Source organism: Alosa pseudoharengus, unplaced genomic scaffold, assembly GCF_046254945.1.
Source record: "Alosa pseudoharengus isolate Yale_2024_CS ecotype anadromous, Long Island Sound unplaced genomic scaffold, YU_APseudo_1.1 YU_APseudo_1.1_scf_11, whole genome shotgun sequence".
NCBI lineage: Eukaryota > Metazoa > Chordata > Actinopteri > Clupeiformes > Clupeidae > Alosa > Alosa pseudoharengus.
The window spans coordinates 815,091-831,507 of record NW_027468576.1 but is presented as its reverse complement, the minus strand read 5'-3'; the positions used below and the strand labels follow the sequence as shown (position 1 = coordinate 831,507).

Below are 16,417 nucleotides of genomic sequence, written 5' to 3'. Positions count from 1 at the left end.
GTCACAATAAAGACGCTAACATTACACTTATAACTTAGGAGAATAACGACATAAACCCCCCAAATGTTCACCCTCGTGTCCCAGCATGCCTTTCGCTGGAGAACGCTAACACAGTCTTTATGCGCCGACGTTACAATATCCATTGCAACACCCAGAGGACTAAAAAATAATTTTACAAAATAGGGGAATGCTGTGATCGGCGGACTTTGACCTACGCACGCACGCACGCAGTCGCCGGCAGTCACGAGACTCTAATCATGTATAATGAGCACTGCATTAATCAGCGTCTCCGTAGCACACATGGGAAAGGCAGCGCTGTGCTACATAGCACTTTAAGAATGGCATCGCCAGTTCGAATCCGGCCTGAAGCACCTTCTGGCCCTTTCCGCGGTCTCACGTTGTTTTATGCGACGGTGCCCTCTGCTCAGCGTCTTCCCGATCGCCGGCGACATCTTATGAAGCAGAGAACCTGAGTGTTTGTAACTGATTGCATTCCTGTTTCTTGTGTTTTTTTACTGAGGGCAATCATATGAATCATTGATATCCATTGCAACACCCAGAGGAGTAAAAAATAATTTTACAAAATAGGGGAATGCTGCGATCGGCGGACTTTGACCTACGCACGCACCCACGCAGTAGCCGGCAGTCACGAGACTCTAATCATGTATAATGAGCACTGCACTAATCAGCATCTCCGTAGCACATATGGGAAAGGCAGCGCTGTGCTACATAGCACTTTAAGAATGTCATCGCAGGTTCGAATCCAGCCTGAAGCACCGTCCGGCCATTTCCGCGGTCTCGCGTTGTTTTACGCGACGGTGCCCTCTGCTCAGCGTCTTCCCGATCGCCGGCGACATCTTATGAAGCAGAGAACCTGAGTGTTTGTAACTGATTGCATTCCTGTTTCTTGTGTTTTTTTACTGAGGGCAATCATATGAATCATTGATATCCATTGCAACACCCAGAGGAGTAAAAAATTATTTTACAAAATAGGGGAATGCTTCGATCGGCGGACTTTGACCTACACACGCACGCACGCACGCAGTAGCCGGCAGTCACGAGACTCTAATCGTTGCAACCTGGTCTCACGGGAATCCGTGAAATATCCACGGACGCTTAACTCAAAATCCGTGGTGGGCCCACGGAATCACTGAAATTTCCGTGAAACTCACACGGATTTCGATTCAATGCAAGTTAATGACACTCATATCCCGTGGCTATTTCACGGATCCCCGTTTAAACAACTGAGTGCAGATTTCGTTCAACGGACGTTGTTATCTTATTGGGAAACACACTTTTGATACTTTCAGTTCGATTTTTATTGCCTTTTTTAGTGTCTGTGTAATGTTAGCCTGTCAGGCGTTGCATTCCATCCCTGTTTCAACAACTGAGTGCAGATTTCGCTCAACGGAAGTTACATTTCCGTGAAACACACACGGATTTCGTTCCAATGCAAGTTAATGACAATATATTCCGTGGCTATTTCACGGATCCCCGTTTAACAACTGAGTGCAGATTTCGCTCAACGGATGTTGTTATCTTATTGGGAAACACACTTTTGATACATTCAGTTCGATTTTTATGTAATGTTAGCCTGTCAGGCGTTGCATTCCATCCCTGTTTCAACAACTGAGTGCAGATTTCGCTCAACGGAAGTTGACATTTCCGTGAAACACACACGGATTTCGTTCCAATGCAAGTTAATGACAATATATTCCGTGGCCCACACACGGATCCCCCGTTTCAACAACTGAGTACAGATTTCAGGACTGCATATTTGCCGTTGGCTTAAATTATGCCCTCATTTAAGTGGGATATTTAATAAAAACGTTCTCACTTCTCATTTCAGCGAGGCATAGTAACCGTTGCTAGGTAAACAAAGCCCATGTCAGAAGCGTATCCCCAGAGAATGTCAACTTAAAAAGAATAGCTTACTGATAGCACTAGTTCTTTCGTCTCAATACTGATTATGAAGTTGTTATAAATGTAATACACTACTGCAGAAATGTTTATATTGCTTAAGGTGGAAATAAAGTTATTTGGCAAAGAGATGCATTCTGGGAAGTGATGTGTTTAAATGTAATGGCTACATATACCCAAGTTTCTTTCATTCGGAGATTTATGCTCATTATTTTACAAATTTGAGCAAGGATATAAAATATTAAGACTGTACTTTTTCATTGCTATTGATATTTTGGCGCAATTTTGTGCATCGCGTCACTGTGTGCGACGATCCCAGAAACCATTGCCTGGGCGAGATTCCGAGCGGTAAGTACAAGGGTCTAATAAGCAAGAGAAATGCATAGGCATTTAACATGTCTAAAATTGAGTTTTGGCCAAAACAATTATGTCCTCCTATTTGTTTATTTCGAACTCCACTGTAAGAGCTGTATTTGAAAGAGACTGACATAATACAATTCTTTGTTGCATCAAAATAAAATGCAACGTACTTAGCCAGAGCCTCTGCTAGCTAGATAGATTAGCTAATTCGGAACTCTGCTGTTGGTTTATTTACATTGATTTGGACGTGTACTTTTGGCATCGCCAGCTATGTGGCACAATTTGCATATATGTGTAACACGCTTCCACCTAATTTCTGCGCCAGCAAAATTTTGTGTTCAGGGCTCAACATTAACTTTCTGAAGTAGCAGCTACTTGCCAACTGGGCAACCAGACATGGGCTTTTGGATGCCACATTAGCAGCTAGCTAAGCCAAATGGTTTCATCCTGTATAGTTCATGCTACTACTTGAAGTTAAAGCGTTTATAAGTCTGGCAAGGCTAAGTTTATACAAGTACCCAGCGAGCCACAGACACACAGACGATTGTTGCTTTATATATTATGATAGATAGATGGTGCAGATCAGCAGGGGTTGTTTTTTTTTTTTTTGGGGGGGGGGGGGGGGGTATGCAAAAGTAGTAGTAGTAGGCGCCAAGTGGATATGATATCTTATGTGTGTGCAATGTACGCATGTGCTTCAATCATTCTTGTGTAGAATATAACATGAATGGTTACTGAGCAATTTGATGGTCAGGCGATTAGAGTCAAGGAGATTCTATTCTTGTAGAACATGTAACTAGTAATCATATCATATCTATCATTTTTGCTAATAATGTAGAGATAAAATATCATTCTAATAATGTTTTTTGTCTTTGTTACAGATAATTTACGAGATACATGCTTGTCTCTCTCTCTCTCTCTCTCTCTCACACACACACACACAGACACACACACTCACCCTTTCATTCTCATATAGTAAGTATTCCAAGATTTTTATTTTCACAAATTTGAAAGACACTAAATTGTTACTTTATTATTGTTAACCTGAAGAGCATCGGATTCTGTTAAATATCCAATTGGCATTGGGGGAACACCGAATCATCAATCCACGTTTAATGTAGGAACAGCAAATCGCATAGTGTTATACTAGATACCCTGAGTTGGTCCCAAATATCAGTCTTGAAATAGATGAAATCTTGTTTATTACAGGATTGCCTTTATTACAACTGAGTTGAAAGACTGAACATGTTGTTTAATGGTTCAATCTCTCTAAACAACTGAGGAATTTGTATTTTTAAACAATAGCAATTCTAATTACCGGTATGCTTTTCTTGTTGATTTTTTGCAGCCTGTCATGGGAGGGTTAAAAAAAAAAATGCCCTGCATGTCTTGCATCCATTTTTAATGGGTGCAAAATATGCCCAGTATGCACGGCACCACAGCCACAGAAGCTGAGGCAAAAAAAACAACTAGAAAGCTTCAATGAAAAAAAGGAAACCTGGGAGGCCAATACCAAAAAGAATCAACTGACCTCCCATCTGATGGATGATGCTATTATTCTGGTAAGTCATTTGTGCTACATTCAGTGTCGGTGCTCCGCACAAGCAGAACATGCACTGCGCGTGGGGCACCAAGTGCCTGGGGGGCACCAAAAAAATATAGCTCGTAGAAAATCATCATGCCGCAAATCCTCAAATTGTGGCGGGTCTTTTATTTAGGCTACTTAGGTTGTGCAAACCACAGGCCTTTATTCGAGGCAGGCATTTATTTCTTATAAGGCTTCTGTTGAATAATTTTATGTAAAGCCTGTGCTAACAGTTCTCCTGCCCGCTACCGCATCTGTGTGAGCGCGTCCCTACTGGATATTGTGGCCTGTTCACACGTTATGTCTCTTCCTTGCAAACTTGACTAGCTAAACCATTAATGAAAGCAAAGCAACCAGTTACATCTTCATAAAATATCAATTTGCCAGGCATGCCTTCATGGACAACAGGCCTAAGGTATTTTTTCCTGCGTTTTATGGTGAGACACATTTGGAGTGGCATGGTATCAAAAGCAGAAGATTCTCGGTCTAGTTTGGATTTATGCCTAATTAACTTTTGGATTGTTTGATTATATTGCTCAATGTTGGAACTCATGGCCAATATCAAATATGATTGGTATTTTATGCTTCAATGTTCAGTTTAAATTTAGTTCAAACTGTGTCAGGTTTTCCATCCGCTGTTTATTTGCGAGCCAATAGCCACTTCATTCATTTTTTGCACATTAACCTTACTGTGTGTAGCCAAGCCTTATGCCATACCCAAGTAGCCTAAATCAAGGTAATTTTTAATTATGCATGATTTATTTTGTTATTGAATTCGTAGGCTGGGATTCCTCTCAGCAACAATTATGTTTAAAGGTAGCCTACTGCTTTAGCCTTCAGAAGGGGCAGGCAGCCAGGCTACTGACAGAGCGACGTTGGAGACCCATAGTAGATTTACGACTTTTCATTGCCAACAGTAGGCCTATTAAACCAACCAACAATATAAAGTATCCAAAATAGTGGGGGCACCAGAGTGGCACCATGCATTTGTGCTTTGGGCACCCAAATGGCTAGCACAGGCCCTGGTTACATTACCATAGTACTAATGTTAGGTTAAAGGTTGTATCAGCGATGATGAGCGATTTGTAAAGACAAAACACTTTTATAATGTTCAGCTAATATTTTCTCATGGTCGGCTAGCTCTCCTGTCATTCTAGGCGCTGAAAAAGACTCTGGTATTTTTACGCAGCCCATGCACCACAAACCGCGGAGTCTACCGGACATTAACATTGTGGTTGGTAGTACACCACTAACAATAACCAAGCATTGCATGGATTTTTTAAAAATGAATACTGGTGGTAAGGTTGAGTTATCTCTTGTGTGTCTTGTTTGGTCCTCAGACAAAATATAAAATGAGTTATATATCGGACAAAAACGTCTGCTAAGAAATTTGAACATAAACAATAACAAAAACACAGGCAATATCCGCCAGGATCACTGATACAACCTTTAAGAATGAAGTGTCAAAATGAGTAATACCTCTACTATGCTCCTGTAGTGACACGTTCATACATGAATCATGCACACATGCAAATAGACATGCACACCAAACCCACGCACATATTTTCACACCTTTCCCACATACACTCTCAACAAGTACATTCTCAACTAGTACATTCTCAACTAGTGCATTCCCGTAGCATCTGCTAGCCCGTAGCGTGTTGTAATTTATATGTATGTTGCTTTGGATAAAAGCGTCTGCTAAATACATAAACGTAAACATATATCACTGGCACAATTTATAAATGTTTTTTTAAAGTAACAGGGTTTTTTTTTTTTCAGATTGAGAAGCTCAATGCTGTGGGCTGGAGTCCCGTCCTCCTTCTTGAATACCCAAAGAGAAACCCACAAATGCTTCTCCCTCAGGGCCTGAGGTTAAAGGAGAATTCCGGTGTGATTTTGACCTAAAGTGTTCTGAAACATGATACCGAGTGTGAACGTATGTCATATAGCTCATCTCGGCTTGTCCCCTGCACTCCGAAATCTGGCGCTAGTTAGCCAATGCTACCAAGAGGCGGTCAATGTTGGTGGCTCGGGCATCGGCATAGCCATGCAAATAAATCACTGTTTTACACCATTTACAAGGCTCAACGTATCTCCACACTTCATTGGTATACTTCCCAAGGCCCTGACATTTGAAACGAGACATTGAGAACTTTGAAAAAGCACTGGTAGTTTACTTACAAGACGATTTATACAGACAGTATCTTCAGGAAGTTTAGAGCTTGCAGCCATCTTGAATTTAGTCACGATAAGTCGAGCGACGAGCACGAATGAACAGGATATGGATCAGATTGCAAAAATAATTCCGTGGAAATGCATGGATTCCAGTTGCTGCTTAAAATATGTATTGACGATGTACATGACAACGAAGAGCACCTTACAACAAATGGCATAAACTTAGCTCAAAATGTTTTACTACTCAGTGACGTGAATCTTGCATAATGTTGTTGACGGAAGACGTGCTGTAGGCTACACGTGAAGAAGGAGGAGTGGCCGGCCGGCATGTGTGCATACTACATAGCCTACTGACTGCAGCTTCAGCTGGCATTACGAAGGATAAGAGAAAAGGAACAGAAGACAGAATGGTTCGCGCTTGTGCTTTTCCAGGTTGCGGCAAGGAGATGCTATGTTCCAGAAAGTTTTCACAGGCTACCTCTACACGAGTCAACTTGGAAGCAGTGGCTTGTTGTCGATGTCGAGACACCTATCCATATACTGAAACAGAAGGATTACCGTGTTTGTAGTGCACATTTTGATCCAGACGACTTCATTACAACAGGCTCTAACCCTCGACAACGAATGCGTCTGAAGAAATGTGCCATCCCGAAAGCGACACAACCTTCTCCGAAAGCGACACAACTTTCTCCGGAGGTATGAATTTATTTGGTTATTAGACTGTAAATTGTGTGAACCATGTTAGCATGTATAAATCGTGTGCAGCACTGAACATTGTGTTTGCAAACAATTCACGTAGCAGCTAGTTTTGTATTCCGGAAAGAGAAATGAGGCAGATTATGCTACATTTATTATTTAGCCCACCATCATAAATGTTGCTGGAGAGGGACGGAGGGGTGTGGTTTGTTCTGATATTTTTGATAAATACAATATAGAACTTGCCATGTAAGCTAACCTGGCTGACCGTGATTGGGGTCCGCTAAGGTGTTTGGGGGATGGGTTTGCTATGCTGCATTCAGTTGCATTGTTAGGCGTAATGGTGTAAAGTATTAGCGGGGGGTGTTGGGGAGTACATTCCTCACAGTTTGAAGTGTTAGAACTTTCCAGGTAGTTAGAGTACCTAAAAGTAGCAAGTGATGGTCAATGAACAGAGTGGGGCCACTTTGGATTGATTGCAAAACAGATGTGCTGCTGTGTGCATCTAAGTGTCCTATAAACCAATGAATAAATAAACTTATTTTGTGTGTATGTATTTTCTTAGACCAGTACCTCTGAGGACCCGGCAATGTATCCCTCTGAAATGGCTGCTGCCCCCCAGTCCACGCCTAAAAAACCCCATAGACAACTGCAACACAGGAGGTCTGATTGGTCCACTGGCCTCAGTTTTACCATTTCAAGCCCCAAACAGCCATCAGTAAGGCCACGAACTAGGCCATCAGCATCTGGACAATACACTGCACGACCTGCATCATGGCAATACCCACAGGTAAGTCACGTATTGTGTTGACAGTCAGTGTTCACATTTCACTGTAATGTCTGTAACACCTTGGTCACCATTGAAGTATCAATGTGTAATTTTTTTTATCAATTTGAAGGAAAGGACTGAAACACCCCCATCATTGTTGAGTCCCTCAAGGGAAGCCAGTGGTGTGACACAACAGCCCTCAGTAAGGCCACGAACTACTAGGCCATCATCATCTGGACAATACACTCCACGACCCGCATCATGGCAATACCCACAGGTAAGCCATGTATTGTGTTGACAGTCAGCCGCAGTTCACATGGACCATAGAATAGTCTAGAATAGTATCTACTTTTTGGCTCCCCTTATCCAGCACTGGCCTTGGCCAAGTCCGCTGCTGGAATAATAAATCCCCCAGAAGATAACTGCAATGAGACATTCTTTGTATCCCTTCACCCCACCTGCAAACAGACTATGAACTCTATACACATACATACACATACACACACACACACACACACACACACCCATGCCTTCGCCGCTTCTTACTCCTAGTCTGACAAGCGGGTCTGGAACAGCGCTGACCATGGCTGCAGGAAAGGATGGCTGATTGACTACTGGGCCACCTCCACCCCCCCTGTTGTCTTCCATGTGTTTATGTGCCTATGTTGCTGAGGCTCCCCATAGGAGCATAGTATGGGGGTGCTACTACTACTACTACTTTACACTGTAATGTCTGCAACACCTTGGTCACCACTGAATGTCATTTTTTTATAAATTTGAAGGAAAGGACTGAAACACCCCCCTCATTGTGGAGTCCCTCGAGGGAAGCCAGTGGTGTGACACAATCAGTGAGTTGAATTTTTAATTTCATATATGGTTCTGGTGATAATGTGCTACACTGATGCTCCATTTAGAAGTAAATGTGTAATCTTTTCCAACAATGACATTATTCATCTGTCCTTTGATCAACAGGAAGATGTAGAGGAAGGAGCTGCAGGTGCTTCAGACACATCTGTGCAAGATATGAGCATTAGTTTTGGGGAAATGGATTTGGACCCTAAAGACACCAGTTTTGTGCCCCTGAGTGACACCACCTCATCCAGCCCAAGCTCTGACTCTGTCTCCAGCTCTGGCAGCACAAATGGATGGGCAGGAAGAAAGTGGCTAGTCGATGAGGCCAAGCTGATGGAGCTTTTTAGAACATGCGCTCAGTGTGGTGTGGCCATTGAGGAAAAACGAGTAGCCACACGTGCCAGCCAGATCCGAATACACTGGACGTGTTTGAAGGGACACACCGGGGAATGGGCATCATGCACTGACCAAAGGAATATGGGCCGCAACAACCTCTTGGCATGTGCTGCAACATTTTTCACCGGAGCCACCTACTCGGACATCAAAGATTGGGCAGACCTGATCAACCTGCAGCTACCAGGCAAGACTCAGTTTTACGCCATTCAATCGAAATACCTCATCCCTGTAATCAATCATGCATACAAGGGACAACAACAAAAAATTCTGGAGAGGATTTCTCAACTTTCTGCTTCGGGGGAAAAACTGGAAATGTGTGGTGATGCGAGGTGTGATAGCCCTGGTAAGCATTGTTATTCATCAGATTTTGGTTGACTTTCAAATATACACAATTCCTTTTTTTTTCAAAATCACAGACATGTTTGTTTTTCCAAAAGGCTACAGCTGCAAGTACAGCACCTATTAATTTCAAGATGATGCAACAAAAGAAATTCTTCATTTTGAACTTGTACAGGTAAACAAGCATAGATGCCTGTTGTTGTTATGTGAAATAAGCATACAGTTGCTGTCAAGGCAATGAGTTGGGACTATGTACATGCACATGCCCTGTGAAATAACAAACTGGTATTTTTACTATGTTATTAGGTTACAGAAGCATCGAGTTCGGTGGCAATGGAGGCAATGGGCTTTCAGAGAGGCCTAAATCACCTCCTCGATCTCGGGCTGGACATTGGGGTGATGGCGACCGACAGATCGCCATCAATAAGGAAACTAATGAGGGAAAGCTATGGCAACATTCGTCACGAATATGACCCTTGGCATGTGAACAAGAGTATGCATCATATTTACTAGATATCCACACGTGTTTGACTGGTTGTTGCTGGTGAAATGGAAGCTCATATTGTTTTTGAACTCTCCATAGGTCTCAAGAAGAAACTGGTGTCTGTCTCTAATAAAAAAAATTACAGAGAGCTTCGACCATGGCTGAGGTCTATCAGCAATCACCTATACTGGGCCTGCAATTCCAGCCATGGTGATGAACAGGTAACCATGAAATTATGAATCATTATTTTATGACCCACATTAGGAAAAATATTTTAGTTAAAACATGTATAACCCAAGACCGTGTTGACACATGAACTCACAAAAGTATTCTCCATAATTTCTAAGGGTTGTATTTTATGTGGTTTTTCAGGAGTGTGTGCGACGGTGGACATCTGTTCTTCACCATATTCGTGGCATCCACAGATGGGAAGAGAATGGGCGGGAGTACCAATGTGCTCATCCACCTCTCTCAGAGGAGGATCAGGAGAAGAAAAAGTGGCTGGAACATGACTCCCCAGCTTTCCGTGCTCTCACAGAGTTGGTTGAGGAAAAAAACCTCCTGCGTGACCTGAGACAGATGGCTCTGTTCAAGCACACTGGTATGCCTTCACAGTCATTGAAATGAGTTTCTTAGAATTGCATTATCTTTGTTATTAAAAAGAGGAAGTGAACAGCTGTTTATTATCTAGTCACACTGTTATCCTTTGTAACCTCAGTCAGCATTCCTTATACATCTTAACTTTTCAACACCAGCTATTATCACTTTACATGACTGATATTGATTGATATATTTCAATTGGACATATTTTGCAGGATCTCTTGAAGTCTTTCACAACGTCACCCTGAAGTACGCACCAAAGCGGCTTCACTTTACATACGACTCGATGAGAGCCCGCACAGAATTGGCCATCATAGATCACAATATCAATATTGGAAGGGAACAAAAAACAACGCTTGAGGGTAAGGAAGCGGCTTTGTCTCCAAATTTTGTGTGTTCTGAACAGTACAGTAATTAGTAGAATAACTAACTTGATTTCGGACTTATTTTACCATGGCACACATAGCTAAACAGTGTTATAGTAGCCTACATAATCAACAACTTATTTTTACTTTTGTCTGTGGGATAGGAAAACCGCAGTACAAGTACATGTACACAAAGACGACACAGCAGTGGGTGGCTAAGCCAGTGTATGAGCCCACCTCTCAGGACTTTCGAAAAGACCTGATGAAGGACGTCTTGAAGTTGAGGGAGGAGAAAAGCCTGGAACCTTGGCCCCGTCCTCCTCCTCGCCCAAGAAGGTTGTTGCAAAACATAGCACCAGTGCCGAGGCCAGACCCGTCTGAGTTGGTGGCCCAAAGGCTGTCGCGGTTCAAGCAACTCTGACTTGTAGTGACATTTCTTTTGTTCTTTTAGAGTATCGTTTTCTTTGCATTTTTTATTTATAATGTACATAGTTTGTTTTTCCTTTTGTGTTTATTTCATGTTCTATGATGCTGTCTACATCTTTGTTGTTTGTCTATAAATAAATATTGTAGTTTGGAATGAAAACAAACAAAATGTGTTGATTTTATATTGTTGTTATTTCAAATGAGTATGAACAATATTATTACCCCCTCACATTGCAATACAAATAATATCAACAAAGTAACACATTTTAGTAATTGGTAACTAGATGATCCTGGAAGCGTCTTCTGCCTCCTGGAATCCATGGTATACTCCACTGGTAGAGGGGTATTTTTTTCTTATTGCTGTAACCACACAGCTTGGCAGAACTTGTCTTTCCCCTCGTCCCAGTTTCTCTCCTTGAAGCACCCACTCAAGGAAAACCCGGTAAGCCACAAGTCTGCACTGTCTGGGAGGTAGGGGGAGGGTCGAGGCGATGATGGGGGAGGGAGAGGCAAGGAAAGGTGAATACACTTCGGTCAATATCATTGTTATCATATCATTATCATAATCAAGTAACTTTAGCTGCCAATTAAAACTACAAATACAGTAACTATTGGATTGATCAAAAGCAATAAAACCCAAGTGTGTAGAGTACTTACTCAGTAGATAAATGTCCATCTTGCCCCTCCGGCGTGGGTCTTCGTGTCCAGTTTAATTTTGGGACATGGAAAAAGGCTTCCAATACCCACAAGTCCAGAAGGGAAGAAAAGCCTTGCGCTAATGTCACGCAGCGTGCGTCTTGAGTGCGATGGTGCAAAAGGTCCCACTCTTTGCAACAAAAACACTCCATATCGGTAGGCATTATCTCACAGCACCGGCAGGAACACCACCATTTCCCCGTGATACGAGGCTGTGTTGTGGCTGTGCTTGCAGCTGCTTGCTCCGCACGCTGTCTCTCAATCTCTCTCCTTTCACGGCGCTCACGCAGCTCTTCCTCCGTATTCAGGCTCAAATAAATAAGGACGCCCATCAAACTCAAATGTTTCCTCCTCGTCTTCAAAGTCTTCATAAAACTCCGTAGCTTCATCATCCGACATCCTTGCAATAGCCTAGCTAGCCCACTAACTCCAGTCAACAACTAAAGCGAGTATTCACGTGACTTATCAGCTGTAGTTTCGCTCCTGCTCGTCACTCGACTTATCGTGACTAAATTCAAGATGGCTGCAAGCTCTAAACTTCCTGAAGATACTGTCTGTATAAATCGTCTTGTAAGTAAACTACCAGTGCTTTTTCAAAGTTCTCAATGTCTCGTTTCAAATGTCAGGGCCTTGGGAAGTATACCAATGAAGTGTGGAGATACGTTGAGCCTTGTAAATGGTGTAAAACAGTGATTTATTTGCATGGCTATGCCGATGCCCGAGCCACCAACATTGACCGCCTCTTGGTAGCATTGGCTAACTAGCGCCAGATTTCGGAGTGCAGGGGACAAGCCGAGATGAGCTATATGACATACGTTCACACTCGGTATCATGTTTCAGAACACTTTAGGTCAAAATCACACCGGAATTCTCCTTTAAGTGGGGGGGAAAGTAAATGCCTCAATAACATTAAGGACATTTTCACCTTAATGGTTAAAGGTGATTCCACATTTTCTATACATTATAACGTCTCTATACAACCCCAATTCTGAAAAATGTGGGACACTGAAAATTAGATGACATCAAATAACAAAATGTACAGAAAAATATCATGACATCACTCCTACATTTCACATTTGACCTTATTGTACATTGTGTATTGTTTGTGTTGCTTGTATTCTTTCAGGAAAGAAAGCGCTGACCGATCCAAACAATTTGCCGGGTCAATGAGAGGAGGCCATCTTCATGTCAGAAAATGTGGCTTTCCACCAAGTGTAGATTAGCAATGGTAATTGCGTTAGGGAAGAAAGTCAGTTGCGGAGAATGTAAGATACAGGCCCTAATCTGTACACTGTATGATGAATTATATGATATGCTTGTTATTTGTGTTCTGTATGTATGTTAACATTTTGATTAACATTCTACTATTTGCTTATGTCAAACAGTTTCTAGAAAAGGAAGTGAAGAACAAGAGTGCCCCCACAACAGCCCTATGTACAAGCAGCAGTACAGAAGAGTACTAAAAAAGAGAAAGACAAAGGTTATTTCCATACACAAAATTGAAAATAAAACAATGGATGATGTAACAGTACTTTTTGATCACTTTTAAAAATGTATAATGGCACTGCGGAATAATTGAAATCAGTGATCAGTAACTGTCAGTATCAGTAATCGTACCAGATATTGCGTTTGTTCATCTTTGTGTTTATGTTCAAAATCCCGAACAAGACACGCCAGAGATAACTCACCCCTATATTATATATAAATATAATATAAAGTATTCTCTGAAAAATATTCATGGCATGTTTTAGTATTGTTAGAGATGCTACCAACCCCAGAATGTTTGTCTGCAGTTACTCTATGTTCCAGTTTATGGGACTGTGTAAATTGACCAGGATGTTTTACAGCTCGTATAGGGAATGTAAAGTGAGTGGACCATGAGGAGATATTAACTGAACATCATAAAAAGTGTTACGTGTCTACAAAACGCTGATAGTCACTGATGTGAAGTGTTAAAATTTGAATGTTAAGTTGAGTGCAATGTTATCTTTTTAAGCAAGACACTATTTTTCTATGTCTTTGTTTGCCTGCCACAGGGGAAGATGGAGATCCTAATAGATTGGGTGCCTTCCAAAATGTGGTGAGTTGGTTATCTTTTACACCAGATACTCACAATTACACAAAGGGAAATTACGTTGTTCCAGCAGCCATACATATACTGTAGGACATGTAAATGTACCAGATTTAGTTATTATAGTCTATGCTATAATTTAGTTATATACCGGTACTGCAGGCTACATGTAAACATATATACCGTAAATCAGTTTATATTGTAACACTCCTGTGTACCTGATGTTTTAGATGGATAGAAAGATACTTTATTGATCCCCAAGGGGAAATTCAAGTATGAACAGTAGGGTTTTATGGCAATTGGTAGTAGAGTGTTGTCTGGGGTGAGTGTGAGCTATAAACTATTTTTTATTCATTTGCACTCTGAACTTGTAAATGTACTAACCTGAGATGTTGATAATGTAACTTTTGTCAATTCAGGATGTCAGGGCCCAGTTTTTTTTATTTCCATACTGTGGAGTATTCAGATATTTTATTAGTTGTAACACTATTATGACATTGGTTAATCTAAACATCCCTCCACTAGAATATCTAATCAAACTGGAATACAGGTTACAGTCTTTTTCACTAACCATCTTCCCCCTTTTTTCTCAGCGGGAAAACCTGTCTGCCAACCTGGGAGCCTGCAAGATAAAGATCTACACACACACACACACACACTCACTCACTCACTCACTCACTCAACAGTCAACAAATATTTTAGCTGAGTGTTGTTCTTTTGTATTTTTTTATATAATATAAGTTAATAAAGACTACTAGTTGCCATATTGAATAGGAAGTATCACACATGTTTTACCACCCTGTTTTCTCAACAGAATCACCGTGTTGTGTGTTGTTAGCTTGTCTCCCACTACTTCTTGTATTGCAGTTGTTAGGACAAACTGGCAGAAGAACTTTCATTCACTAAACATTTAAAAGTGCCACAGAGTAATTACTGCTTTTGATATTTGTTTTAAGTCATTGTTGCTATTGTAGTATACTTGCTGTTGTTTTTGACTGTGGTCTAGAGGGTCCAGGTGCCTTGTGGCATGGGAGCTCCTGTTACTTCTTACATCAGTAAGTGCATCGATGATGTGACACACACAAAGACCCGGCTAACTGGAAGACATGACAGGAGATGTCCATAGGCTGCCGAGAACGCCTTCAGAGCCAAGGATGAAACTGATCTGAGAACAACGAGAGCCAAACTTTCCCCTAGCATCAGTAAAGCAAAACAGGAATACACACAAAAGATAACCTGCCATTTCAAAGACAGCAGAGACACATAGAGCATTCCCATCATGTGCATATAGCAAATTCTACTACAGCGCAGTCAGAGCCAGACAGTAACGGAGTACATTTACTTGAGTACACCAAGCACCTCATAACATCTATATTGTGCTTTTATCTGATGCAAGTGTTTTGATATGAAATAAACATAATTTGCATGACATGGTCAGTTCTGCTGGTCAGTTTTGACCTACGCGACAGCCCTGCAAAGTACCATCCACACAGCTATTCGGCTGCATTTTTTGACAGTTTTCAAGTTCAATTTATTTCTTTGTCCCAAATGGGCAATTTGATTGCAGACAGGATCACATACCACACGACATAAATAGGTCTGACAATGCCTAAAAAGTCAGTAAAACCAAGATAAAACTTAATTAAATAAGTTAGATATAAGAGGAGGAAGTGAATGAATATGGGGGGGGGGGGGTCACTAAATGGACAAATCTATCTTTTCCTGTTGTGTACATTCAGTACTTGAATAGAAAAGGGGATGAAGGAATTTTTGTACCTATGGTTAAAAGCAATAGGATGCCAACAAACGCAAGCTAGGTGGCAGCAGCACGTATTCAGAATACAGGGGATGGCTTGTGTCTTGATATATTTGTATCGCTTTGTTGAACACCTGCTTATTAAAATATTCGGTGAGACTAACAAACTTCACTCCCACTATCTTACTGGCCACATTTACTATCTTGGAAAGTGCATTTTTGTCTCTGATGGTGACATTTCCATACCAGCAGATAATGGAGAATGTGAGGATTGACTCAATAAAAGCTTTGTAAAACAATGCCATCAATGTTTTGTCCACCTGAAACTTAGCCAGTTTCCTAAGTGCAGAGAGTCTTTGTTGCCCTCTCTTGCACACCGAGGTGGTGTTCAGGTCGAACTTAAGCCGGTCATCAATCAAGGTGCCTAGGTACTTGTAAGATGATACAATTTCAACATCTTGATCGTTGATGACACTGTGCTTTGGAACAGGGGGAAGGCGTCTGAAATCTATGGACATGTCCTTGGTTTTACTGATGTTCAGATGCAAAAAAGCATCTTCACACCATGACACAAATTCATTGATAACAGGGCCATGCTCATTCTCATGGGAATTCAGGAGACTGACAATTACAGAGTCATCTGCAAATTTTAGAATGTGCCTGTTGTCATACTGGCTGCGGCAGTCATTGTTGTACAGTATGTACAACAGGGGGGAGAGAACACACCCCTGAGGTGAGCCTGTGGATGATGTTAGGCCACTGGACAGCACTTTATTTACCCTCACTCTCTGAACTCTGCGTGAGGAAATCAAGTAGCCAACCAATCAGGCTTGGGTCAAGGCTAAAGTTGTTCAGTAGTTTCTCAATCAGTAGGTGGGGTTGGATGGTGTTAAATGCCGAGGAGAAATCTACAAAGAGCAACCT

At 41.6% G+C, this 16,417-nt stretch overlaps 2 protein-coding genes and 3 long non-coding RNA genes across 9 annotated transcripts in view; 3 read left to right on the top strand and 2 right to left on the bottom strand.

The window, feature by feature from the left end:
- LOC143116560 (spermatogenesis-associated protein 20-like) overlaps positions 1 to 6,435 on the bottom strand; it is a 163,442-nt gene extending 157,007 nt beyond the window's left edge. For both annotated transcript variants that reach the window (XR_012985852.1, XM_076277739.1), the window contains exon 1: positions 6,050 to 6,435. Coding sequence is in view for 1 of the 2 variants with exons in the window: in XM_076277739.1 (XP_076133854.1) it covers positions 6,050 to 6,100 (51 nt within the window). In the remaining variant the exon portion in view is untranslated. The remainder of the gene's footprint in view (positions 1 to 6,049) is intronic.
- On the top strand, positions 2,940 to 6,056 carry LOC143116563 (uncharacterized). The gene is made up of 3 exons (XR_012985857.1): positions 2,940 to 3,255; positions 3,629 to 3,842; positions 5,648 to 6,056. It is a non-coding gene; the product is annotated as an uncharacterized LOC143116563 (long non-coding RNA).
- Positions 6,436 to 6,440: 5 nt separating the features above from the next.
- Positions 6,441 to 11,123, top strand: LOC143116559 (uncharacterized). 2 transcript variants are annotated; one of them, XM_076277738.1, is made up of 11 exons: positions 6,441 to 6,739; positions 7,305 to 7,529; positions 7,639 to 7,785; positions 8,291 to 8,356; positions 8,481 to 9,099; positions 9,194 to 9,270; positions 9,402 to 9,588; positions 9,679 to 9,800; positions 9,952 to 10,180; positions 10,395 to 10,541; positions 10,709 to 11,120. In XM_076277738.1, the coding sequence occupies exons 7-11, from the start codon at positions 9,429 to 9,431 to the stop codon at positions 10,963 to 10,965; spliced, it is 915 nt and encodes a 304-aa protein (XP_076133853.1). In that variant the 5' UTR covers positions 6,441 to 6,739; positions 7,305 to 7,529; positions 7,639 to 7,785; positions 8,291 to 8,356; positions 8,481 to 9,099; positions 9,194 to 9,270; positions 9,402 to 9,428; the 3' UTR covers positions 10,966 to 11,120. The 2 variants fall into 2 exon arrangements, 1 of the variants encoding a protein (XP_076133853.1); XR_012985851.1 differs by having other exon boundaries at positions 6,655 to 6,739; positions 10,709 to 11,123.
- Positions 11,124 to 11,143: 20 nt separating this feature from the next.
- On the bottom strand, positions 11,144 to 11,770 carry LOC143116562 (uncharacterized). Its single transcript, XR_012985856.1, has 2 exons — positions 11,628 to 11,770; positions 11,144 to 11,434 (listed from the first exon to the last, which is right to left on the bottom strand). It is a non-coding gene; the product is annotated as an uncharacterized LOC143116562 (long non-coding RNA).
- Positions 11,771 to 12,147: 377 nt separating this feature from the next.
- Positions 12,148 to 15,166, top strand: LOC143116561 (uncharacterized). Of its 3 annotated transcripts, none has more exons than XR_012985854.1 (5): positions 12,148 to 12,236; positions 12,793 to 12,894; positions 13,052 to 13,146; positions 13,703 to 13,746; positions 14,331 to 15,166. It is a non-coding gene; the product is annotated as an uncharacterized LOC143116561 (long non-coding RNA). The 3 variants fall into 3 exon arrangements; XR_012985853.1 differs by having other exon boundaries at positions 12,793 to 12,931; XR_012985855.1 differs by lacking the exon at positions 12,148 to 12,236 and adding an exon at positions 12,537 to 12,605 and having other exon boundaries at positions 12,793 to 12,931.
- The last annotated feature ends 1,251 nt before the right edge of the window (positions 15,167 to 16,417 follow it).

Excerpts from the sequence above, each read along its gene's own strand:
- LOC143116559 (XM_076277738.1), top strand. The coding sequence starts at position 9,429 with ATGGAGGCAATGGGCTTTCAGAGAGGCCTAAATCACCTCCTCGATCTC. Across the intron at positions 9,589-9,678 it reads CCCTTGGCATGTGAACAAGA|GTCTCAAGAAGAAACTGGTG; the intron begins GTATGCATCATA and ends AACTCTCCATAG. Across the intron at positions 10,181-10,394 it reads GGCTCTGTTCAAGCACACTG|GATCTCTTGAAGTCTTTCAC; the intron begins GTATGCCTTCAC and ends CATATTTTGCAG.